General features: G+C 42.3%; 1 protein-coding gene across 1 annotated transcript; it reads right to left on the reverse strand.

Annotated features, from left to right (window-relative positions):
- Positions 1–1,264: 1,264 nt before the first annotated feature.
- PMFBP1 (polyamine modulated factor 1 binding protein 1) lies at positions 1,265–26,931 on the reverse strand. Its single transcript, XM_010596784.3, has 16 exons — positions 26,713–26,931; positions 20,847–21,017; positions 19,615–19,725; positions 18,017–18,143; positions 17,750–17,907; positions 15,481–15,700; positions 12,831–13,020; positions 12,501–12,654; positions 11,551–11,718; positions 11,138–11,275; positions 7,661–7,825; positions 6,918–7,085; positions 6,272–6,437; positions 5,301–5,427; positions 4,698–4,772; positions 1,265–1,834 (listed from the first exon to the last, which is right to left on the reverse strand). The coding sequence occupies exons 1-16, from the start codon at positions 26,914–26,916 to the stop codon at positions 1,525–1,527; spliced, it is 2,652 nt and encodes an 883-aa protein (XP_010595086.1). The 5' UTR covers positions 26,917–26,931; the 3' UTR covers positions 1,265–1,524.

The following is a 26,931-nucleotide window of genomic DNA, read 5'->3' on the forward strand; positions in this document are numbered from 1 at the left end:
TTAGCCAAAACAGCATAAACAGGCAACAGCCATCACAACAAAACTACCAGAGACACCAGTCACTTCTTCCTTATACTACGCTTGTGAAGAACTTGCCCTTCTGTCCTGTCAGGGGCTTCCTACATAGCATGTCACTATTAGCAGTGAATTTTTTTGGTTCTTATTTGGCTAGGGTAGGAGGTAAAACTATTTAAGAATCATTGACAACCAGTGCTGTTTTTTCTTCCACTCCCCCTACCTTTTCAGAAATGCAAATTCTTTGCTTTCTTTACCCTACTATGTATTTCTCTCAGTTTCCTACAGACTAGACATATAAATTCTAGATATGTACTCAGTTTAACAAAATCCTACTCTAAAATAGTTTAGCTGTACTTGGAGTTTGTTATAATGGAATTTTACTTGCACTGAGCTGGCGGGGGAAAAAACTGTAAAAGGAAGAATGAAATATGGTGGTCAGGGAGAATGCAGATGGCTGTCTCTCCATCTCCCATTTGGAAAATGCATCACTTATTTCTCTTTCTTTCGTTTGGGTCTCAGGATTACCTTCATTCTTGGGGTTTTTATAATTTAAAAAATTCCAGACAGAGATGGAAAGAAAAAAGTTGCTAATCATCTCTTGTTGGTTTAGAGACACATCCAGATAATCAAGAAGCTTGTAATATAGGGAGTTACAGCTGCTCTATGTGAGTAAAAGGGACCTGTATCCTTTAGAATCTAGAGAAAACAGGGATGAACACGTTGCTGAGTGCTTGAGGGGCAAGGTACCAGGAGCTCACTGAGACTGCTGTGCTCATGTTTTTATTTTAGATTTTGGACCTGGAGATGATAGTATGGTTCCAAGGCTCACTCCACTGCAGGAAGTGGACAAATCTCAATAAAGTGTTAGCATCTTGTGAAGTAGGCTGGGACCCTGATATATTTCTGTTAAGAGCTGATCCAGGTAAAGAGAGAGATGGGAACTCGCTTGTCCTCTGGAAAAACATGCGTGGAAATGATGCTTAGGGCAAGGCGACGGTTCTAGCAAAATGAGGAACCTGAGGGAACAGGGAGGAAATGAAAGTTTTGATTTGAGGGGAGATTTATGGTGATTCCTCAAGGACTGGCCTCTTGACCAGGCAACTCTGTTGTGGGATAACTTCTTTCCCCTGGGGTAATACGGAGTTTACAAATGGCAGGAAAGATAGCTGTGCGCCCCGGCTATTGGGGAGCAAGGTGCTCTCGCATGGTTCCCAGAACACATAACAGGAAGAAGATGTCTGTTCTGCCTGTTTCCTCTTGTCCCCACACTCCCCAAAAGGGACTGGGGCTGGGGCTGGGGGTAGGCCTGAGGTTTAGGCGCTTGAGTATCATTCAAGGTTCTCAAATCAGAATGTATCTTAATCCATCTCCTCACTCTGCATAAGTCATTATCTTTGAAGCCCAGAGGAACTAAACATATGACTTGAGGTCATGCAAGATCTGCTTTCTTTTCCCTATTTGAATTCTCAATCCAGTGATCTTTTTAAAGATAATGTCATGCTCTTGTTATTTTTTGACACAGGAGACTAAGAAAGAAGACATTGACAGTAGAGAAAGACAAGTGGGGGACCTACCTGAGCAGTGGGGCATCCCCACTAATTTGTTGTCCATTCTTTGGCCCAAGTCCTGGGGCATCCCCCTCCAGCCCATTGCCCCGCACACTTTCCTCTCCCTTTGTAAGGGCTCCATTTTGCTCAGGAAGCCAAAGGGTTTGCTGTATAATTTTGGTTGCCCTACATTCAGTTTCTTCTCCTCTATCTCGCTCTTCAGCTTCTTGTTTTCCTGCTGCAGATGCACCATCACATTGTGGAGATGGCTGTGGGAAGAGAGGGAAGGGCAGGTGAGTGTTTGGTCTGCTTTATCTGCTTGCTTCTCTGCTGAAAAGACAAAGGTGTCACAGGAAAAAGGATCATGGGTGCCCAATTCCTTTCAGAACTGGAGCCCTGTTATGGATTGAATGGTATCACCCAAAGATATGTTGAAGTCCTAAATCCTGGTGCCTGTGAAGGTGGCCTTGTTTGGAAATAGGGTCTTTGAAGAGGTTATCAGTTAACAGGAGGTTCTGCTGGAGTAGGGTGGGTCCAATCTAAGCGGTGTCCCGAGGAAAGAGAAAAGACACAGAGAGACAGACAGAGGAAAGACAGCCATGCGAAGATGTATCTTCATGCCAGAGAATGCATAGGACTACCAGAAGCTGGGAGAGAGAAGGAAGGATCTTCCCCTAGAGCCTCTGGAGACAACATGGCCCTGCTGATACCCGGAATTTGGACTACTAGCCTCAAGAACTGTGAGACAATAAATTTCTGTTCTCATAAACCACTCAGTTTGTGTTATTTTGTTACGGCAGCCCTAGGAAACAAACATAGGCCCTCACACAAGTTCTGTGGAAATGGTTGCCTGTGTGTGACCAGTGGAAGAAGCCCGGGCCTGGGGTCTGGGTAGACCCAGAAGTAGAACTTCTGACTCTGTCAACTTTGTGCCTGTTTTCTTATCTGTTAGATGGGGACAGTCAAGCCTGACCTACCTGCTTGGGTTAATATAAGGATCCAGTTATACAAATGATATAAATTTGACTGGAAGAGCCAGAAGGCCATTATGAACTGCGATTCTGATGTGTCCTTGGCAGCTCACGGCCTTGCCTCGGAAACACTTTCACCCAGTTCTGATGCCAAAGTCCATGTTCTCTCCGCTTCCCTGTGCTGAAGGGTTGGGAGCACAGGACATCCCAGCTCTGTTGGGAGCTTGGGCAAATTGCTTATCCTCATTTCATGGATGAAGGCACAGAGGTTGCATTGTAGGAGAGAGGGAAGATAATTTAGCACATTTCCCGTAGCTCAGTAAATTAGTATCAACAGTCATATTCCACCCAAACCAGAGTTTAGAGCACGGTGGATGATAATGGGCTCTGAAGCCAGAATTCCAACCCAGAATTCTCAGGTTGGAATTCTGGCTGTGCCACATACTAGTTATGAGACCAGGAGTAGTTTTTTAGCTTTCAGTTTCTTTCTGTTCTCCTCTGTAAATGGAGATCATAACTTTATTGAACTCATGAGCTCTGATGAGGATTCAATAAATTAATACATGTAAAGCACTTAGAACAGTGCCTACCTGTACTGTACCTGTTGCCGTGCAGTCGATTCTGACTCCTAGTGACCCTATAGGACAGAGTAGAACTGCCCCATGTGGTTTCCAAGGAGCATCTAGTGGATTCAAACTGCCAACCTTTTGGTTAGCAGCCTAGCTCTTAACCACTATGCCACGAGGGTTTCCGCCTAGCAGAACAATAAATACTAGTTGAGCTATCATTGTTATTATAAAAGATGGTTTTCTTTGAAAGAGGTTCAAGCAAACTCAAGAATGAGTGTGAAACAGACTTTCTAGAACTTGGCACACTAAAAAAAGTCTAGCGTTCTCTGTTATATTAAGATTCTGACATATCACATGGGACTGAGAAAGAAGACACGACAGTAGAAAAAGACTTAATTCTGGTTCAACTCTTTCAGAAAATGTTTCTAGTGAAAAATTTCATGGACTTTTCTAGAGTAAATCACATAAAGACTTCATCCTCAGCTTCTTCTCTGGGCATATTTTTTACCTCTTGCTCTCAACAAACCTGACTGGCTTTGAAAATACCTGTTACCCTGTAGTCCCTCATATGACAGCCACTCCAGGTACCAATGGGCCTGTAGGTAGGGTCCCAGCATTGTTCTCATTCCCTGGCTCTGCCACTCTGTCTGGTGCCACTTGTGTTAGCATCCTCAGGGCCTTCAACAGTCCAACTTATATCCTGACCTCTCAATTCCTTGACCTCCTCACTTCCAGCGATCTTGTCTTCCACCATAACCCAGTCACCCCTCTTAAGGTGAAGGTCTAGAACAGAGTTTTCCAACTGGGTGCTGTGAATAGGTTACAGGTGTGTTGAGATACTTATGTCCTCAGTCGTTGGGGCAGCCTATAGGTGAGCAACCCCATTCCAGACCATTCCAGTGTGCCATACAAATGTGGCCATTTTCTAAGTGTGCTCTGACAAAAGTGGGAAGTATTTCCCTAGAGCTCGTTAGTATACCACTTCTAAAACCTTAATTTTAAATTCTTGCCTTTACCGCTATCCTCAGACTTCCATCTCTCATCCCCATACTTCACTCCCAGCTGAGCCAGCTTTGACTATGCAGTTGAAGCAAGACTACAGGCAAAAGAGTGAAGCATCGAGTAGAAGGAATCTAGGTTCCTGAATGTTCCCATGGAACAGAGGAACTCCATCAACTCAGACTGCTCACCTCAGACTGTTCCACGAAGAGAGAAAGTTCTGTGTACCTTCATTTGGGGATCCCTTTGTTATAGCAGCTTATCCGTACCCTCACTAATGTAGTCTGCCTTTTAGTGCCTGGTCCCTTTGTAGCATTCTTGACCTCTGAGAATCACAGCAGGTGAAAGTGGTAAGGGGCACAGAGACTATTAAACACTCTCCATATTGTTGGTGAGGAACTAAGGCCCAAAGAGGTAAAGTGACATGCCCAATGTCACATAGTTGGATGTAGAATCAGGACTGGGTAGCCTTTCCAAAGTAACAGACCTATCCTTGCTGAACCACATATCCAACAACAAAGCCAGCCCTGGATCCTTGCTGAACCTTCCTCTTAGGTCCCAAGAAGCAGCCAGGGTGGTGTGGGATGACTTACTCCTTCTCACCAGTCAGTTTGGCGATATATTTGACCTGTTCACGGAGCTTGCTTCCTAGTTTCTCATTGGCGATCCTGTAAGAAAATCCACAAAAGAGCAGCCAGTTCCCTAGCCTCCTGTGAGCAAGAGCACAAGTTGGTTGAATGGGGTACTGGATGGTCTCAACAGCTTTCTGCTAGGTCTAGACCCCCACTCATCACCCTGCCCCCAGGCCTAGATAGAGCCTTCTTAGAACCCAGCAATTGATAGGACTCTGTACTTAACTCCTATGCAAAATCAAGTTGATCTCCAGGTGCGTTTAAGGCATCCAGGCAGTGAGCTGGATTGCAGGTTGAGAAGAGGAAGTGTGACTTATAGCTAAGCATCCCTTCCATCTTGGGGACTGGTGCATTTCAAAGTCAGCAGGGTTTCTGAAACCACTCAAAGAGTCAAGCCCCTCTTCTTATTCCAAACCCTTGGGTGTGGGCTGAGACTGGGTCAATTTCCTTGGAGGGTAGGGTGTACGCATGTGCTGTGTGTGTGTGAGTGACACTTCTCTGGCACATACGTGGTTCTCTAGCTGAGCTCAGGGTGTGGGACCTTCCTTTTTTCCTTATACTTACTTCTGCTCTTTAGCCCATTGCTCCATGTTGGTCATAATCTGATCATTTTCTCGGTGGAGTCTACAGTCTTCTTTGGGCATAGAGCGCTGGGTGGATCTAAGGACTTCCTGAGGCACGCAACAGGGGTTTGGTGCAAGCAGAAAAAGAGCTGGTAAGGGAGTGGAGGCACAGGCCCATCACCCTCCTACTCCCCATCAGGCCTCTTCTCTCCTGCTTGGAGGAGAAAAATCAACTCTGCTGTCCATCCCCTAGGCCAGAGCTGGAGTTGCCACCCCAGGACCACCACCCAAAGCTCTTGCAGTTACATCCCACACGAAGGTGACCCCTAAAGAGGCACCATTTATATCAGAGACACAGTAGATTCGTACATTTACAATAATGACTTTCAGGCCAAAGGCATTAAAGTGGCTAGTTCTAAAAAAGCAGCATGTTAAGCCAATTTTCCAACAGATGGACGAAAAATATCTTGATGCCTTTTTTTCATTTGCACAAAGGCCCTGTGGCCACCACAAGATGTCCTGTGGCCTCCTGCTCTGAACCTCACTGCTTGGAGAGCTGGTGATGGAGGCATGCCCAGGTGGTCTCTTAGCAGATTTTACTGCCAGTTCCATGGCTGCTGAAAGTGTCGGGAGGACTCTGGAGGGGAGTGACCAGTGAATTTTCTAAGTCAGGGGAGGCTCATGTACCTGGCAGGGAGGCGGCACCAGTTTCTTCTCTGGACCTGGGCATTTGCTCTGTGGGATGTCTCTCTACCAACAAAGCAACAGGAAGATTGTTGTGTTGAGACAGCTGCTGTGGCCCAGAGTACCCAGGCCCTGCTTTGTGCTGAATACAGTGGGGTTGGGGTGTCCCTTCGCTGCTCCCAGACACCCTCACCCCCACCACCACCCCCACCCAGAGCTGTTGGTCATCCGGATGGTTGATGTGTCAGAAGGGCTGGAGGAAGCCACAGAAGCTGAGGAGCGCCCATACCTTCTCGTCCTCAAGGAGTTTCTCTTTCAGAGCGGCCATTTCCGCCTGGAATCCCATGAGCTGCTCCTCTTTGGCTGCCAGCATCTTGAGGTCATTCTTGTGCTGCCTCTGCCACTGCAGCACCTGGCTAGTCATCTCCTCCAGCTTCTTGTCGAAGACGTGCACCTGCTCAGGGATGCAAAGTGAGGCGGGAGCGTCCGCCTTGCCACCCTGGACCCAAGAGGGCTCATGGGAAGGTTGGAGGTTCCTTCTTGACCTTGGGAGAATCTTTCCAAAAAAATCAAACCCATTGCTGTTGTTGTTTCTGACTCTTAGTGACCCTATAGGGCAGAGTAGAGTTTCCAAGGCTACAGCAAGGCTATGGAAGCAGACTGGCACATCTTTCTTGCGTGGAGTGGCTGGTGGGTTTGTACCACTGACCTTTTGGTTAGCAGCTGAGCGCCTAACTACTGTGCCACCGGGGAGAATCTTTAGGGCGTATTTTATTTCTAGTGACCAGCAGAGGGCACCCCTACCCTGTGATCTTTGCTGCCTTTGCCCAACCACGTAAGAGGACGGAGAGAGCCCATTAGCCAAAGGGAATGGTTTGGTGGTAAATAGTTGGTGCAAGAGGCAACCTTTTGGACTGGCTAGGAAGGGCCTCACCTCTAGCTCACTCTGCTGCTGGAAGCCCTGGAGTTTTTTTAATTCCATATTGAGCTTTTTCATCCTTTCCTCATAAGCAGTGATTTCATCTTCCAGGTGAGTTTTCCTCTCTTGGGTCTGCATCAAGCTTCGGTGCAGATCTTTTGTCTCTGCGGCTGCTTGATTGAGCTTCCAGTAAAGACAAAGAGCATGAGAGTGGTGGCCAGAGCCCTTTGGCCCTATCTGTTGAGTCCTTAAAGGAGACGTTTCCAGTCCCTCCGTCGTCCTCTACTCAGGGCAGTACAGACAGACCCCTTGCCTAGTGTCCCAGAGCGGGGTAGGAAGTGACAGTGGCTGGTCTATTTCACATCCCTATACCATATCATTGCCCCCTTACCTACACATACACACACACGCACACACAATCTTTTCAGTCCTAGGGATTGATTAGCCAGGTAGGTAATCTGGAGCGCAGGGATGGGCATGAATTCCCTGACAATCCAGGCTTCAGGAGTATCTTGCCTCAGGTTACCCATGAGCAGAAAGACTTGTTAGATTTGGCCTCCATCTTCCCTCTCCCACCCCAAAGACTCGTGAAGAGGAAGCACGCTTTCCCTGGACTGAAATCCGTAGTTCATGCAAGAGTTTGTAGATTTGAGACAGCCCTGGGGAAAGCCAGCTGGACAGGACACGTTTCCCGCCCTCTGACACTACTGTGACATTTCTCTGCAGAACAGCCTGGAGGTCAGAAAATGTGGCCCCACCTTCTCCAGGGCTTGAGTCAGGTCCTCTTGGCAGGTGGCTGCCTTCCGGGATAACTCCTCATAGGCCTCTTTACTGACCATGCTCTGGAGACAGTGCTTCTCTTTCTGCACAGCCTTGTCCAGCTGGGCCTGCAGATTCTTCATGGCCTCCTTCTGCTGGGCTATCTTTAGGGAGGAAAACATCACGGTCACAGCACCAGCTTATCACCTTGGAGGCATCTCTGTATTTATAGCAATTGGACAAGACCTGGGCTCTGTTCTCTCTGCACTAACCTTCAGAACAGTCAGTTATAACCCCCACATTTTCACCTTACTGTTTGTTGTCAAAGGAGAGCTGCCATTTCCAGGTACTTCTGTATCCCTCCCCCACCTCCCCACTTCTAGTTAGCATATCCCCAAATACAAGGAATACTGGACTCTGCAGCCTTTCATAAATATCCAGAATCCAATTCTAGGTCAGGAGATGTGATACAACATTTCATTTGTGTGTTTTATGCTTCACTTAGTTCCTAACAATTTGCTAGACTTGATGCAGCAGGAAGGCAGGGACCACATGCATTTTGTTCATCGCTGTATTCCCACCACCTGTAACTCAGGGCATGGTACATAACAGGTGCTCAGTAAATGCTGAATGACTTTTTCAGATTGAATGGAACATTGCACTGAGCAATGTTTGGAGTTAGGGATGAAATGACTATGTTAGCTTTGAATTAAAAACATATTTTTGGAATTTAAGTCTATTAAAAAACTTAAGTCTTTGCCTTACGCTAAGTAATAAGGATTCCTTGTACAGTTACAAGGGAATTGAGATGTGGAGTCAGAGGATCTGGGTTGAGATCCTAGTTCTATCATTTACCTAATTTCTCTGAGCCTCAATTTCCTCATCTGTAAACTGGGATAATTTCAACTCCTTCACAGAGTTTTTGTAATGATCAAATGAGATTATGTATGTAAAAAGGGCTTTGTAAGGTGTAAGTCACTATATAACTGAGTTATTATCATGAATATGCTGAGTAACTAGTTATCTTGTATACTTCAGTACAGGAGAGAGTCTATTTCTAAATCTGGAAGCAGGAGGGAGACCTTAGACTTCTGTTCTTTGGTATTCTAGCACACCTGCGTCCTCATGTGGCCACACACACAAACGCTTTTTGGGGCTGGGGGTTTATTGCTTTTTTCCCAGTAAGTTCTCAGTGCTTGAAGTTTATTACTTTTTTAGATGGGCGTTTGAGTTTCTTTGACCCCAGGAATTAGTGAGATGAAAAATGTTAGATTGGGCTTCTGACCTGACATTTTCCATGCTCTCAGAGTAAAACTGTTTCTAAAGTTGAAACAATTTGGTCTTGACGGCACTGGGTGTGGCTGGGTTATAGGAATAGAAGTGCATCTTTTCTGGGGATTGCTGAAAAATGTGGTATTAACTAGGGAGTCATTGGAGAAACCAGAATTTACTAAGTTCTTGATAAGTGGTGGCTGAACTGAGAAATGTCACCGTGGAGGCAGGATACCAAAAAGAACGGTGGTGAAGAAAATCATAATGTCAGAAGCTAAAATGGAAGCTTTATTCTAAATTTCTCTAAATTTATTCTAATTTAGTTTAGAGAGAAATATACCTAAAATATATATGTAAACTTATATAAACCACAGAATCAGGAGTTCTAATAAAAATTCTAATAAAAGATCTACTCCCTCATCAGCCAAAGTCATTAGGCCTAGATGGTTTTATAGGTGATTCTACTAAGCCATTCCTGATTGCTCTTATTCTCACATCCATTCTATCAGCTATCCTGGTCAATTCTACTGCAGTGTACATCCTGAATTTGCTTACTTCTGTCTTCACTGATACCACTCTACTGTGGACTGCAGTAGCCTCCTAAGTGGTCTCCTCACTTCCACACCTACTCCTTTCTCCCAGTACATTTGCACACACTAGTCAGTTATAGTTTAAAAATGTAAAGACTTACCAATGATTTCCCCCATCCCTTTGAGGAAATCCCATCAATGGAATTCTGAAATTAATGCTTTTATTTCTACTTTTACATGGCTATACATTTTCTGGCAAATGTGACCCATAATAAATACTTTAAAGTATTCCTTATATTCAGGGAAGATCTGAGGGACTCGGGCCTCAACTCTGCATCACGGTAATGGAGAAATTTATATTTCTGGAGAACGAAACTACAGAAATACCAGTTCCTTAGACTTGTGCTGTCTAATATGGTAGCCACTAGCCACAAGCAGTTACATTTAAATAAAATTAGTTAATATTAATTAAAATTATACAATTTAGTTCTTTAGTCATATTAAGCCATATTCCAAGCACTCACATGTGGCTAGTGGCTACTGTATTGGAGAACTGAGATATAGAGCTCTTCCAGTCCCACTGGGCTGCGCTGTCCTTATCCTGGCCTTAGGGTTAGGATGTTGTGGTCATGTGTGGTCAAGTTGCTTTAGATTCGCAATGACCTCATATGACAGAGTGGAACTGCCCCTAGAACCCTAGGCTGTAATCTTTATGGGACCAGATCTCCAGATCTTTTTCTCCCGCAGAACTGCTGGTGGATTCAAACCACCAACTTTTTGGTTAGCAGCTGAGTGCTTAACCATTGCACCACCAGGGCTCCTTAGTATAATCACACCATTTTAGGATCCTTTTTTTTTTTTTTTTACATTACAAAAGAATCAGAGTTGCTTGTTCTCTTGTTTGTAATCCAGAGACCATCTACCAAGCTGCTATATTTATTTCTTGCCCAGAAAAATTACTTGTATTCAGCTGAGGAAAGTATTGTCATTCATGATGAAGGGGAAAGAGGACAAGCGTTACAGCCAGATGATCCAAGCTCGGATATTGGTTTATCCCATCACTAATTAGTGACTTTGGGCCTTGGCCATTCCTTCATCTGTAAATGGGGGTTGACACAGTAATGTATATCTTATTGGGAGTAAAGTGCATGGTAGGCATGTAAAGGACTTTAGTAGACAGTCGATAAATGATAACTGAATTTAAGCACAGTGCCTAGCGTAGGTCACATCCATTCCCTCTGTCATCCTTTGTGTAATGAAAAATAACCATCTCTCCTTCAATCCCTTTTTTGTGCTTTAGGACTTGTTTTGGAAGTATTCCCTAGAAAATTGCCTTGAACAATGGACTCACTCAACTCTGGTCTAACATGCAACATTGGAAGGACTGATACCAAAGCCCAGGTAGTTTGAGGGCTCCACTAAATGTTAAAGAAAACCTTCTTGGTTTCTTTAAAACATGCGAAAGAAACATATTTTTGGCTCAGCAACTGGGTGCTGAAGGTTACCCTACTTTAAAGAGAAGGGTGGAGCTGCAGGTGCCATAGGAGGCATTGACAGCTAGCTGGCTGGGCAGTGAGTTGCATTTCTGTGGTGGAGGAGAGATGGATGCAGGTTCAGGACAAGGGTCACAGGGCTCAAGTTTCTCACCCTCTAGGGTTCCTATCTACTACTCACTTCTTTATTCAGCTCTTGGACAATTTGCTGGGTGCTGTTATGTTTGCTGACAGAGGTATCTAGTTGTGTAGAATAATTCAGCAGCTCTGCTTGAAGATTTTCATTTTCCTCCTGCAGCTTCCTCAAGTTGTCCTTAGACTGCTCCGCGATTCAAGAACAAAGTCCACAAAAGAAGTGTAACCACAAGCTCCTATAAAAGCTCCGCTCCTCCCCTCACTCGGGGCTCCATTCTCCACCCTGCAGAACCTTAGGCCTCCTCTTCCTCCTCACTCACCTTTTCTGCTTTCCCACAATTGTCCTCCCTTCTCTTCTGCTGTCTGAGCACCCAAGGCTTGTGCACCCATTGAGGACTGGCTAGGTTCATTTTGCCCCCGGGTTCATGACCCTGACTCTCCCCAGATTCTCTTTCTCACCATCTTTTCTCTCTTTCTTTCTTCCTGTCGGGATGCCTCAAGTTCTTGCTCCAGCATTTTCTCCTGTTCTTTGCTCTTTTTCAACTGCAGCCGTTTCTCCTCCAGTAACCTTTTTACCTCCTGAAGCTCATCTTCTAGACTGTCTTTGGTGGAGGCTTGCTCTTTGTTCTGAGAAAATAAAAACTGGGCTGGAAGATAGTCTTAGATTATATTGTATTTGGGAAAAAATATAAACAATTGCACACAGGGAGTGGCTGGAATAAATATGAGGAAAACTCCATAGTTATGTGTTGTTATTGTCATGAGGTGCTGTCAAGTGTCTTCCAACTCATAGCAACCCTTGTACAACAGAATGAAACACTGCCCAGTCCTGTGCCATCCTCATAGTTGTTGCTATGTTTGAGCCCACTTTTGCAACCACTGTGTCAGTCCATCTCGTTGAGGTCTTCTTCTTTTTTGTTGACTCTCTATTTTACCAAACATGATGTCCTTCTTCAGGGACTGGTCCCTCCTGATAACATTTCCAAAGTTAAGTAAGCCAATTTATTTAATTTATAGATCCAATTCCTATGGCATCAACCTTCTCTCCCACTTACCCACCAAATCTTTTCACATAAAATACTTTGAATAAAGTTAAAAAAAAAGAAAACTTAGAAGAGAACAAAAAAGAATAATTCAGACATCAAAGACTTTAAATTGAATGACAAGGATAGCTTTCAAATCCTAGACAGAACAACATCATCCTGTGCCTACTTCTAAGCTTAACCCTTGGAAATGCCTATTATTGGCTGTGACAATTGGTACTGAGTGGGGGACTTACCATTCTAACACAAATTCTGGACAATGAGTTTGGAATAGATTGGTGGTGACATCATCCTGAATAAAGCCCAATATATTTTAATCTTAGACAAAGGACATGTTTGGGCTGGCTGCCTACTTGCCCTTCATACCTGGTGCTGAATCTGTTTCATACGCTCTAGGGTGTCATTCAGCTTCATTTCCAGCTCATCCACTGTCTTCTGAAGCTGCTTCTTTTCTTTGTCTGAAATTTCAAACTTCCTCTTGGCCTCAGAGAGTTCTGATGTCAGCTCATCTATTTGTTTCCTAAAACAAAATAACAAACCAGAAGCAACAGGAGGATGGACTTTAGTGCTTGTGTTGGAGACTGTGGAGATGATCCCATGGGGAGTCCGTCCTGTCCCACTCCTGGGCACCTATCCATAGGTGGCCCTGGTCAGCTCACAAGGGATGGCCTCTCTCTGGGTGTGAGCCCATGGTACCTGTTGGACGCTAGTTGTTCTTTTGCTATCAAGAACTCCTCCTGCTGCTTCTGAAGGTCTTTCTGTAGTTCTTGGATGGTATCTTCCTTCTGCCTGTCCAGGGCAATATAACTTTGAAGTTTCCTCTGGGAATCCTCCAGCTTGCTCTCAGCCAGAAAGGTCTGCTCTTTATATTGGGCTGCTTGCTGAGCTACAGAGACAGGAGACAAGCCGGGGCACATGCATGTGGGAAGGGAGCATGTATGAAGCTCTCATAGATCAGACTCTCAAATGAGACTGTCCCAAGAGTCTGTTCTTTCATTTTTTGACCTACTTCAATTCTTAGTCTATCTTCATTTCTCTTCATTTCGTTATCACTCCTAAAGAGTGCTATTAAATTATCTTTCTTCAACTACCCCCAGCCATGGACTCCTTCTTCACAAAAATTAAGCAAACTGGTAGAAAATGCTCAGTGTCTCCTGTGTGTCTTGTTATGTCCTCAGTGACCAGTCCTGACCCTTGTAGAGTTTAGAGTCTAGTGAGGGAGCAATAACTGGCCAACCTGGTGTAGAGAACACTGTAATGTTTAATTCATATGACTGTAAATGCAAGAAGAGTGATCAATGTGTTTCAGAATAGTTGGAGATGGATTTATGGAGGAACAAAAGTTGAGCTGAGCCTTAGAGGAAGTAGGAGGAAGGGAATCCCAAGTGGGAGAATTGCTAGGTGAACACGTGGTGGAGGGAGTGGGGAAGGTCTGTGGGAAGCGCGTGAAAAGAGACCAGTTTAATTGGAAAGGAAAGTGAAGAGGAATGGTGGGAAATAGAGTTGAGTAAGTGGGTGGATAAGAGGGGGCTTTGGAGGACTTTGCAAGTCTAAAAGAAATGTTTACACTTAACTTAGTGAATTCTGAAGCAGGGAGCTGGCATAAAGGAAGAGTGCGTTAGGAAAATCGGAATGGATCAGAATGGAGAAAGATTTCCTGCAATGTCCTTTTAGTCGACATCCTTGCCTCCACTGAGTATGGGGGAAAGCACCCAAATATGTTGCTTATTGGTGCTCCTCTACACCCTACATGCTTCCACATCCAGTACTCTCTACTATAGTTTCTACTTTAAACACCACTTTCATCTCTGTTTTCTCTACCAAGTTTTCTAGCCTGGGTACCAAAAAGAGAAGGGTGTAATTACGGAAATAATGACACATTTTGGAAGAAGAGTGGAGGAGGATTTTTTTTTTTTTTTTTAGGGGCGAAGATAGTAGGTTCCAATTGGAAATGTTGAATTAGAGGTGTTGCCCAGATGGAGCAACTCCTTAAAGATAAGACTGACTACAGGTGTGAAGTCAGGGCTGAGGCTCTCAGTTTTTAGAGTCATCTGAAGAGAAATGTACCTACAAGGAGGGAAGTTCTCCAAAGAATGAGTGTAGAGAGAGGGGGAAAAGGTCTTAGAGGAGGGACAACTATAGTTGGGACGGGGGGGCAGGTAGGAGAGAAAATAATGGTAAGATTTGTGGGAGAATAAGGGATCTGCTGTGTCTCCAAAGATGATAAAAAAATGTTGAGGCTTAGGTGGCCATTAGTGTCACACACTGACACGGAGTTAAAGGAGGTGAAGAAGAAGGTCAGGTTTTAGATTTTTTTTTTTTTTAATTGGATACACTTTACATATAAAAAATTTTACCCTTTTAAAGTATATAATTCAGTGTTTTTCAGTATGTTCACAAAGTTCAGCAATCATCACCCGTATCTAATTCCAGAACATTTTCATCACCCCAAAAGAAATCCTATACCCAAGGCAAGAAGTTATTGGTGACCCTTAAGAAAGCAGTTTCAGCAGAGAGGTGAGGACACAACCCATAGTGCAAGCTCTGAAGAGAATGTGCTCAGAGGCAAAAAAGGAGAGAGAGCAATCCAAAAACCAGGGAAGGTAAGAGAAATTGTGTGATGAAGGATGTAGTACAAAGATGCAAAGGACAGAGCTCTATTTTTTTTTTCTTTTGCAAAAAAAAAAAACAAAAACACTCTTTTATTGTGCTGTAAGTGAAAGTTTACAATTCAAGTCAGTTTCTTATACAAAAACTTATACACACATCGTTATGTGACCCTAGTTGCTCTCCCTACAATGTGACTCCTTCTCTCTACCATGTATTTCCCATGTCCATTCAACCAGCTCCTGTTCCCCTCTGCCTTATCTCGCCTCTGAACAGGAGCTGTCCACGTAGTCTCATGTGTCTGTCTACTTGAGCTAAGAAGCATACTCCTCACCAGTATCATTTTATGTCTCATAGTCCAGTCTAATCTTTGTCTGAAGTGTTGACTTCAGGAATGGTTTTAGTTTTGGGCTAAGAAGAGTCCAGGGGCCATGACCTCTGAGGTGCCTCCAGTCAGTACAGAGCCCTATTCTTCCTGTGGGGTGTGTGAGTCCAGGAGTTCATTTTCCCAAACACAGTGCCTGCTATGTGGTGGTGTCTTCTGAGAAGAGGTGCAGTTGGGGGTGAGTGAAGGAGTTTAAGAAGGTGGTAACCTCTGGGAGATGTAAGATGAGACCAGAGAAGGTTTGGAGTGAGAAATTGGGGAATGGGGGGTAGTGGCAATTTAGAAAGAGATGGGGGCTGTTCTAACTCAATGAGTTAGAAGCATAGTGGGATAGCTACTTGCTGGGAGCCTCACCAGCCAGCTTCTGCTGCTGTTTGGCTTCTTCAAGACTGTTCTTCAGCTTCTGGAACTCTGCACGCAGAGCCTCACAGTTGTCCTGATTAGCATCCAATTTGCGTTCTGTTGCTAGGAGTTGCTGCTTCTGGAGCTCCATCTCCTTGTTTTTGAGGGCATCCCAATTCTGTGCTAGTTCCTTCTCTAGCTTGTGTAGCTTTTCATCTTTCTCTTGGAGGGCCTAAGAGGAGTAAAATGTGAATGCTGATAAAGGCCTGAATGGCAGCATAGTGAAATCAGCTAGAGATTGTCGTGAGCTGTTATCTAAGCCAACCTCATATAAGCCACCTTCATCTCTCTCTTGGAAATTGCAGAAGCCTAACTGTGGCCCCTGCCTCCACCCCTGCTTCCTTCTAGGCTGTTCTCAACAGAGCAGCCAGAGGGGTCCTTTTGAAGTATAAGTCATACCTTCTTACTCCTCTGTGCAGAACCCTCCAGTGACTTCCATCTCAAACAGAAAAAAGGCAAAGTTTTACAACAGCCTCCTGGAATGCTCATAACCTGGTCCTTGGCTACCTATATGATCTGACCTCTTACCATCCATTCCACCCCATTCAGCCACATTGGCCTCCTGGAACACACAAAGTAGGCTTAGGGCACAGAGTGTTTGTACTTGCTATTCCCTCTGCATGGAATATTCTTTTTCAAGACCTTTGCCTAGGTGGCTCCCTTACTTCATTCAAATCTATGCCCAAATGTCACCTTATCTGAGAGGCTTTCCCTGATCACTCTGTATAAAACAGCCACCAAACTACTCCCCCCATCCCCTTACTCTGAGTTATTTTTCTTTATAGGGATTTATCAATACTTAACATTATACACTAATTTCATTGACTTGTTTGTTGTCTGTCTCCCCCTCCCCCCCCACTGGTATGTAAGCTGTAGGAGAGTAGGGATGTTGTATGTTTTGTTATATTCTTAGTGCCTAGAACAGTGCTTGGCACATCATACAAACCCAGTGCCATCGAGTCTTGGCACATCATACCAAACTAAAACTAAACCTGTTGCCATCGAGTTGATTCTGACTCATAGCGGAACTGCCCCATAGGGTTTCCAAGGAGCGCCTGGTGGATTCAAACTGCTGACCTTTTGATTAGTAGCTGAACTCTTTTTTTTTTTTTTTTTAATTTTTATTGTGCTTTAAGTGAAAGTTTACATATGAAGTCAGTCTCTCATACAAAAATTTATATACCGTGCTAAACACTCGTAATTGCTCTCCCCCTAATGAGACAGCACACTCCCTCCCTCCACTCTCTATTTTCGTGTCCATTCGGTCAGCTTCTGACCTCCTCTGCCCTTTCATCTCCCCTCCAGACAGGAGATGCCAACATAGTCTCATGTGTCTACTTGATCCAAGAAGCTCATTCTTCACCAGTATCATTTTCTATCCCATTGTTCAGTCCAATCCTTGTCTGAAGAGTTGGCTTTGGGAATGGTTCCTGTCTTGGGCTATCAGAAGGTCTGGGGACCATGACCCCTGGGGTCGTTCTAGTCTCAGTCAGACCATTAAGTCTGAGAATTTGGGGTCTGCATCCCACTGCTCTCCTGCTCCCTCAGGGGTTCTCTGTTGTGTTCCCTGTCAGGGCAGTCATCGGTCAAAGCCAGGCACCATCTAGTTCTTCTGGTCTCAGGCTGATGTAGTCTTTGGTTTATGTGGCCCTTTCTGTCTCTTGAGTAGCCAAACTCTTAACCACTGCATCACCAGGGCTCTTTATACCACTCCGGGACTCCTAAAAGTTAATACTATAGGATAAATGCTACATAGCCCCATCAGTATTTCCAAACTACATGATTTGCATAGTCATAAGATATTTGTAATTAAAAAGATTAAAATTTCCTTGAAATTCTTAGTAAAGCTAAGAAACTACTACATTTTTTTATAGTAGTTCCCTCCTCTATAGAAAAAGAAAAAAAGTATGAGGGACAATGCAAGTAAATGTGCCCCAAACTTTCTTGGTAACTTGCAGGGCTGGGGAAGAACCTCTTTTGTAAAGAGTCAATGTCTCTGTTATGGTCCCTGGCTAATCATATTGATTCATGCTATAAGAAATACCAGAGAAAGGCTCAGGATTATCTCTGGGCCTGAGAGCCACATGTCATGGGCATGTGTTGATGATCCCAAGTCCATTACAGTGGCTGGAGACTGCAGTTCTGGCTATCCCCCAGGCACAGCCCTTAGGCCTCACACCTGCCCTATTGGGGTCTCCCACCGGACTGCTTCTTGCCTCACCCTGTCTTTCTCTGAAGCAAACTTTTGGATCTCACAGAACCGCCACTCCATCTCCTGCAGCCGCTGTTGCAGGTGGAAGGCCTCCTTATCCTTCCTCTCTATCTGGGCAGATGTCTCCTCTCGTAGCACGTGCAGTTCCAGCTCCAGCTTCATCATGTCTACAATGGGATGAGACAGAGCACTGCCCTCCTCTGAACCCCTCCTAGCTCAGAGGAGGGCTTAGCTTCCTTATAGTTCCCCCCATGCAACCCACCAACCGTGGCTTACCCTTCATGATGTTCTTCTTCTGTTCCGACACGACTTCTAGCTCCAACCGCAAGTCCTTCACAAGGTTCTGGTACTCCTCCACATGCAGGCACTGGCTGTCTTTCTGCTCCTGCAGGTGCTTCAGTATCTGGCAGATGAAAGAAGAGAAGGGCAGGATGAGGACTTGGGGGGAGAACATTTTCTAAAATGTCCAATGTCCAGAATAGGCAAATCCATGGAGATAAAAAATAGATTAGTGGTTGCAGGGCCTGGGAAAGGGAGGAATGCAGAGTGACTACTCTTGTTAGTTGCTAGAGTCAATTCAGACTCATGGTGACTGCATGTGTTACATGTGTTACTGCTCTATAGGGTTTTCTTGGCTGCAATTTTAGTGGAAGCAGATTGCCAGGCCTTTTTGACGGTAGAACAGGAGGAGGTAAGAGAGGTCGTTGGTAGTGAGATCACATAGGCCTTATAGTCCCTTGGCAAGAACTTTGGCTTCTACCCCGAAGGAGAGGGGAATGGGCTTTAATCAAGAGAAGGCAAAAACATGTGGATGAGGAGGAGCAATTAGTTGCCTGGGCATTAGGGGATGCCTGGGTGTTTTTTTTTTTGGCGGGGGGAGCATTATTTTCATAATTTCAGAGTTGAAGTGAAGGAGGGCTGCAGCATGAAGACAGGAAGTGACAGCTGGAGAAATACAGAGCCATCACCACAGACCCAGGCATGAGCCCTGCAGGGAATCAAAGCCTCATGCCAGCTGTGCCAGTTTAGGGGAGGAGAGGACTGCTGGAGTAAACTGTGATATGGATAGTCTCATTTCTAATAGAACATTCAGGTAACACGAAGGCTTTGGATAGCAAATATAAAACGGTTGGGGAAGGTGTATTCTGGTTCTTGGAGGTCTGTATGGCTTTTAAAAATTGAGTGTTATGAGATCTTGCCGTAGGTTGGAATGTGGAGCTGACCTTTAAAAAAAATATTGACAGAGGTCCATGGAGGAACCACAAAGTCCAATATTGATTCCTCATTCATCCAAACTTTCTGGGACCAGGAAGTCCTGGAAAGGGAAGAGTCTCTGCCTCTCCCCAGTTAGGAGAGCCCTTGGGGAGCTTATATGTCTTGTTTGGTCCCTCTGCCATCCCCCTTTGGCCATATTTCAGTATCACATCTTGGAGCATGCAGGTATGCCATCATCTGCCCACAGCAGGACCTGTGTGGTTGGCTTTGCCTTGTATCTCGGGTTACAGGCATGACTTACTTAAGACCTCACCTACGGTGGAACCTGACCCACGTTCAGGGTTTTGACTATTGGTTCGTCAAATCTTGACATTTGTTTACATCGTCTAAATGCTTATTCATGATTAGAATCAGCGTTTGAGATTGCTTTGAATTTTGCAAGCATCGAGTTTTAAAAAAAAGGAGGGGGGATTAAATTATATACTCTTTCATAAATTTGCTACTTTTCAGCTCCTTCTATCTGAGACTTAGCATATATTATGTATACCATGTAATGTGACAGTGCCAGCCAAGGTCACAGAAATTTTAAGCAGAAAAACCCAAAATCAAAGCCAGCGCTGCTTGACTCCACTAGGGACAAATAAGCAAAAGTTGGCCACCTTTTTCACGTCTTCACAGTCTTCGGAAGAGCAAGGAGGATGTCTGTGCGTGGCTTTATAGGAAACAAAGTCTGCTTGTAATTTTATCAAAGACTCTTCACGCTCCAAAACCTGGAAATGAACACAGGTCAGTTATGCTGAATTACCAGTGTAACGTGTTTATTACTACTATTTCTGCAGGGTGCTCCTCTTTAAAGCTTAAAGTTTGTCATAGCATTACATAATTCTTCACGTAATTCCTGTGGGGTTGATAGGGAGAAGGAATTATGTTCTCGATTTTATATCAAGGTTCACTAAGGCATGAGAATGATTTGTCTAGAGTTGTCAGTAGCCACGTTTTGCACTGTCTCCTGAACTCTGTGTGGCCCAATTTATGAGGCAGGAGAAGATTCTTTGGAGGCTATGATGGAAAGATGAAAACTACCATATTTTAACGCAAATAACATGTGCCTTCTACATTTGTTTGCCAACTGCTCCCTCCCTCCTGCAAGGTATTTTTGTAAGCATGCTATATTGATTTTTTTTTTGCAGCAACATGTAAAAAATTAGCATAGCGGGAGCTTATGAAAATATCTCATGGGCAAAAGGAGCAAGGGAGTGGTTGACAATCAAATGTAGAAGGTGTGTGCTATTTGAGTAAAAATATGGTAATTACCAAAGGACAGTATTCAAGATTCAAGAATTAAAGAAGGAAGTTTCTTATGGAGCAGATGAGTGTGTATGTAATTATTTTTGAAAATTAAAAAAAAAATGAAATTTTTGTTTGTTGAAAATAATTCAAACAAAATCCGAGCATCTAAAATAAGAAGTGAAAATCTCCTCTCCACTTATTCTTCCCTCCCTCACTTCACTTGGAAACCCTGATGGTGTAGTGGTTAAGAGCTATGGCTGCTAACCAAAAGGTTGGTAGTTTGAATCTACCAGGTGCTTCTTGGAAACACTATGGGGCAGTTAAACTGTGTCCTATGACAACAGAGTAGAATGAGTAGGAATTGACTCGACCACAATGGGCTGGAGTTTTCTTTTTTTTTTTCACTTCACTCAGGGTATTACCGATAATATAGTACATATGTACTTCTACATTATGATCAGAGTTTTTAAAAAATAAGGTATAGTATAAGACATTTGAAGAGTCTTGGTAAAAGAGATTTAGGTGATTCTTTTCCCTCCTTCCTTTCCTCACGGTTTTACTTTGGGTCTCTGAGAAGAATGTTTTAGAAGACAGCACTTACCAATGCATTACTGCAGGCCAATTTATTTCGAAGTTCCTGGATTAGATCATCTTGTTCGGAGACCTTTTGCCAGACTTCAGACAGTCGCTTCAGGGTCTCCTGATGGTCTTGAATCAGGCAGGGAGAAGAGTACATACGCACCTTTGGATGATCCCCCTTGTTCTCGGGCTCCTGAGATATTTAAAAATAATAGGTTGGTTTTGTTCACAATTTGTGACCTAACTTCAGAATACCTTAAGCATGGAAAATCTCTAGACCTATATTCTAAAAGTATACATTCATATTTGTGAATCATAGTTTCCTTAAAAAAAGAAAAAAAAATTCAGCCAGTGCATACTTAATGATAAAAAGTTGAAACAGTTCACAAGTTCACAAAACAGTTCACAAAAGTAAGTTTTCCTCCATCCTGACTCTGTACAACTCAGGTCTTCTCCTCCAAGACAGTCCACATTATCAGTTTTTTTTTGGTATCATTCCAGGTATATTTTATGCATATTTGAGGATAAGTGTGTATAATCCCCTAGTTTTTTTTCCAGCACAACTAAAAATCTACACACTACTTTAAGCATTGTGTTTTCACTTGACAATTTATTTTAGATATTTTCCAAATTATTACCTGTAGATCTGTCTTGCTCTTTTTCAAAAAAAATAATTTCAAATTATACAAATAGTACAATTATCTTAACTTTATAAAATATGGTAACATTACAAGTAAGTCTAAATTTCTTTTTGACCACCACCTCTAATGCCAGTCCCTGCTCTGTACTCTAGTGATAACAATTTGTGCATATCATTCTAGAACTTTATCTGTACATTTACATACATAGAAATGTATCTGTAGAATACATATATTGTCTTTTTAAAGCATAAAACTTGATTTTTTTTCACTCCACAAGATGTCTTAGAGATCTATACACGATAGCACGTGCTTCTATACTGCTCTTTTTAATTGCTTTTAAATGTGTTTATCTAGTTCCCAGCTGATGGACATATAGATTATTTCTAGGATTTTGCTAAAACAAAGCTGAAATGAATATTTGTGTACCTAAATCTTTGAGTACCTATTCTGGTATATGTGTAGATTAAATTCATAAAGTAGAACTGCTAGAACAAAGGATATTATATTTCAAATTTTGATAAATATTACATAATTGCCATTCAAAGCGATTATACCAAGTGACACCCTCATCAATAATATATGGGTATGCCTCTTTTCCTAAAACGTAGGTTTGTTTTTTTTTTTTAATTTTTCCCTGGATCATCTGAAATCATGTATGAAGGCTACTACCCTCTCATTTGTCTGAACTAATAACGAGAGTAAAAAGTTCATTCATTTACACTTTACATTCTAGTTTGGAAGGTAGTTCCTTTCCCTGTTGAACTTGCCTCCCTAACTGCTCTTTTTCAGGCAAAGTTAGAATTAGTTTGTGTTTGCTGAGCATGAAAGCTGCCCATGAGCATGCTGTAGGAAGGTCAATCAGAAGTCTAAAATTGACCATAAATTATATATATAATTTAGTGTGTAAAAGAGCAAAGGAATAGGAAGTGTAATAGAAAAGTTAAGAAACAGAAAGACAAGATATACAGGTTCTAATATTTTTTTAATATTACAGGATAAAAAATAGGAATTAATTTAAAGTAATAGAAGAAAAATTTCCTGAATTGAAGAAGAATGTTAAGTATTTAGATTAAAAGGGTCAGTTAAGTGTTGAGAGGCTTAATGAAAAGCAAACTAAAACCATCCTGAGTCTAAAAACCTCTAGGGTTCAAAGAGATAAAATAGGTGACCTACAAAGAATGAGAAACAGATTGGTATCTGACAACCCTTTCAAATACTGGACGGTATAAGACAATGCAGCAATATCTTCAAAGACTGAAGAGAAGATGCTTTTGAAAGTATCTATACACAGCCAAACTAGCACTCAAGGATGATGACAAAATAAATCTTATTCAGATACAGCCGTATTGAGAAGTTGTACGCCCACAGCCGTTTCTGAAAGAATTAACAAAGAGTTATTACAGTCAAGGCGGAGGTCCAAGAATGCTGAAGATGTGGTGTATACCGCTGAGCTAAGTAATGGGTAAAACCTGGCTGTATCTGTAATAGTAAAGAAAACAGATATTTTCTATGTTATACAAACAGTTCCAGAGAACAGAAAAAGATAAAAGTTTCCAACTCTTTGTATTACAGTAGCGTAGTTCACACATCAATATGAGATGAAAGCACAAAAATTTGTCATAAAACGAATCTCATTTTTGAAAATAGATGCAAAAATAAAACTTTAAAAGATTTAGTATAGCAGTTTACTAAAATAATAATATATCATGATTAAATAGGGTTTATCCCAGGAATGTAAAGATTGTTCTATTTATGGAAATCGATTAATATAATCCACTTCATTAAAGGAAAAACAAAATACTTTGTATCATCTTGGTGGATGCTAAAAAACGTATGATAAAATTCTTGACAAAAAGTCTTGATAAGCTAGATGTAGATAGTACATCTTAAACTTGAAAAAGGATATTGTCAAGAAGCCAAGAGCAAATCTTATACTTAATGGTGAAATATTTAAAAACATTTCCTTAAAGTGAGGAGCAAGGCAAGAATGCTATGATTCTTCAGTGTTCTGGGGGTCCTGGTCAATGCAGCAAGATGGAAAAGCAGGTTTATAAATATTGAAAGGGGAAGTTACTTAGAAAAATCCAAGAAAATCAACTCAGAGAGCTCAGTAAGGTGGCAGGATAAGAGATAAAATACATGGTTTTCCTGTATATCACTAGCAATTAATAAAATTAAATGTAAAAAAGATCCTATTCACAAAAGCAATAACAACTGTAATATACCTAGAAATAAACTTAGAGAGAAATATGTGAGATCTATAAAGAAAACTGTAAAACCTTAGTGAAGAACATATAAGAAAACTTGAATAAAAGGAGACACATACTATGTTCCATAGGGCATATTTCCCACAAATTAATATATAATTTGAAAGTAAGAACCATAAAGGAGGACCTGCCTTAAATGAGGTTATCAAAAGTTACTTTAAATTGAAGTCACTAAAAAAACTCAGACTGGTATAGGAACTAGCAGGTAGGTCAGAAGAATAAAGAGAGTCCAGAAAGCCATGTGTATATAAGAATCAGTGATTCAAATCAGAGAAATCAGGCATTTCAAATTAGTGGGGAAAGGGTGGGTTGTTCAATATGGTGTTGGGACAATGGAGATTCATTTATAAAGACATAAAATTAGAGTTTTATACATACATCCTAGATGAACTAAAGATAAAAATATAAAATTATAAAAGTGCTAAAAGGCAATACACATTTTTATAATCTTGGGAGTAGAGGAAGGCCTTCCTAAGTAAGACATAAAACCTAGAATCTATAAAGGAAGACTAACAGATTTAACTACATAAAAATGAAAAACTTCTGTATGATGAAAAATAGCATTAATTAAGTAAAACAAAAAGTTACAGACTAAGAGAACATATTTGTAAGATAGGTAATGAATCATTATTATCTGTAATATATTAAGTTCCTATAAATCAGTACAAAAAAAGACTAACAACCCAACAAAAATGAGAAAATGATTTAAACAAATAATGCATAAAACAGATCCACGTGACTGACATACTTATGAACAGTGCTCAGTACTTTGTTTGCATCGTACATACTGGGATGTATCTTTCAGACCCACTTCAGGAATGAAGACATAATCCCCCAGCTGCTGGGAGTGCTGCTTGCAGACAGCCCTCAGCGAGAGAAAACTGCGTTGCCCAAGGTCACTCCTGCTCCTAGGGGCAACTCACATCCCATAACTGGTGATCAGCATAGAGGTATAAAGCCCAGTTCCCTCCCCCTAATTTAGGATGGATCTGAAGGTCCATCCCAGCCCCAGAGTGTCTCATGGGGTGGGCTGAGGCTTTCACACAGCTCAGTTTCTCCCTCTGCCCAATCCTATTTCCTTCTCCTTCCTTTCACAGGTGTTGATACCAAGAACTCTCCCTAAAAACATCCTGCACACTAATCTGTGTCAGAGTCAGCTTCATGTCTATTAGAGCTAAAGCAAATGAAAGTTGTAATGAGAAAACTTTTTTATTTTGCCCATCAGTGTAGAATAACTTAAAAAGACTGAAAAATACAGTGTGGATGTGGTGAAATACACTCCAATTATTTTAAGTAAAAGTGTAAACCAGTAGAGCCTATTTGGTATATAATTTAGCAGTATCTTTAAACATTAAAAATAAGCATATCCTTTGACCCAGCTATTCCACTTCAGGAAATTGTTGTTGCTGTTGTTAGGTGCTGTTAAGTTGGTTCTGACTCTGAAACACCGCCCAGTCCCATCTTCACAATTGTTGTTATGCTTGAGCCCATTGTTGCAGCCACTGTGTCAATCCATCTTGTGGACGGTCTTCTTTTTCGCTGACCTTCTACTTTACCAAGCATAATGTCTTTCTCCGGGGACTGATACCTCTTGATAACACGTCCAAAGTATGTGAGATGTAGTCTCGCCATCCTTGCTTCTAAGGAGCATTCTAGTTGTACTTCTTCCAAGATAGACTTGTTTCTTTTGGCAGTCCATGGTATATTCAATATTCTTTGCAACACCACAATTCAAAGGTGCCATTTCTTCTTCGGTCTTCCTTATTCATCGTCTAGCTTTCGCATGCATGTGAGGCAATTGAAAACACCATGGCTTGAGTCAGGCGCGCCTTAGTTTTCAAGGTGACATTTTTGTTTTTCAGCACTTCAAAGAGGTCCTTTGCAGCAGATTTACCCAACGCAATGCGTCTTTTGATTTCTTGACTGCTGCTTTCATGGGTGTTGATTGTGGATCCAAGTAAAATGAAATCTTTGACAACTTCAATCTTTTCTCCATCTAACATGATGTTGCTTATTGGTCCAGTTGTGAGGATCTTTGCTTTCTTTATGTTGAGGTGTAATCAATACTGAAGGCTGTGGTCTTTGATCTTCATCAGTAAGTATATCAAGTCCTCTTTACTTTCAGAAAGTAAGGTTGTGTCATCTGCATAATGGAAATTACTCTATAGAAATAAGGATGTTAATTGCAGCTTGTGTGTAACAGAGAGAAAAACAGGTCAATAAATGGTACATCCATACTACATAATACAAGGTAGCAACTAAATGAAATTGTTAAGATATACATTTAAAAAGCAAGTTATAGAACCACATGTATGGGATCCATTTACGTAAAAAAGAAAACCCTAACCATTTGTGCATATAACTGCATGGCAAAAAGCCCAGGAAGATTCCCAAGACATTGTTTAAGTGATTGCCCAGGGGGAGGAGAGTGTGGCGAAGGAGGCTGAAAGTGGGCTTTCACATTTTAATCTCCATACTTCTGCCTATAGAGACTATATCATTGTATTACTTGTATAATTAAAAAAAAAAAAAAGAAACAAGGGCCATTAAAAGAAAGAAACAAATACAAGTGTTTTGGTTTTCTTCCTCCTGTCCCCTGGCTTTCTCTTCCTGTTCAATCCTGAAGTCATGGTTTACATGAGCCCTGTAATCTAGAGGTGTCCTCACTCATCACTCTTCCTCCCCCCAACCGCTCTGAGGACATAGAAGGTTTGGTAGCTCATTTGGTAATTCTCTTTCTTCCTAATTTGAAGAGGATAGCTCTTTATGTTAATTAAGGAACCTCAAGATTGCTAAGGAGCAATCTTAAAGGAGATGTCAAAGCTGGAAGGTCAAAAGCCGAGGGCTACAAAATTCGAAATGATGTCTGCTTAACGGTATGGGTTTCCAGTGGAGGAGGCTGGGACTGTTACAGGGGACCACATGGGAGCATGTCCATTTGCTAGAGCTCGTGGTCTGAGAGGTCTGGTTTAAACCCTACCTGACCAACGATTCCGTTGAGCTCCCCCTCCAACATCTTCACTTGACACTCTAGTAACTCGATGTTGCTCAGGGACATTTGGTATTTATCCCTGTAGAGATTTAAACTCCTTTCTAGGGAAACAATCTTGTTCCCAGCCAAGGCAAGTTGCTGCTGTGCTATATGCAGCTTCTCCCCTGTGTTCTCCTCATTATGACTTCCCATTTCTTCCTCATAGAG

This window comes from Loxodonta africana, chromosome 21, assembly GCF_030014295.1.
Source record: "Loxodonta africana isolate mLoxAfr1 chromosome 21, mLoxAfr1.hap2, whole genome shotgun sequence".
NCBI classification, from domain to species: domain Eukaryota; kingdom Metazoa; phylum Chordata; class Mammalia; order Proboscidea; family Elephantidae; genus Loxodonta; species Loxodonta africana.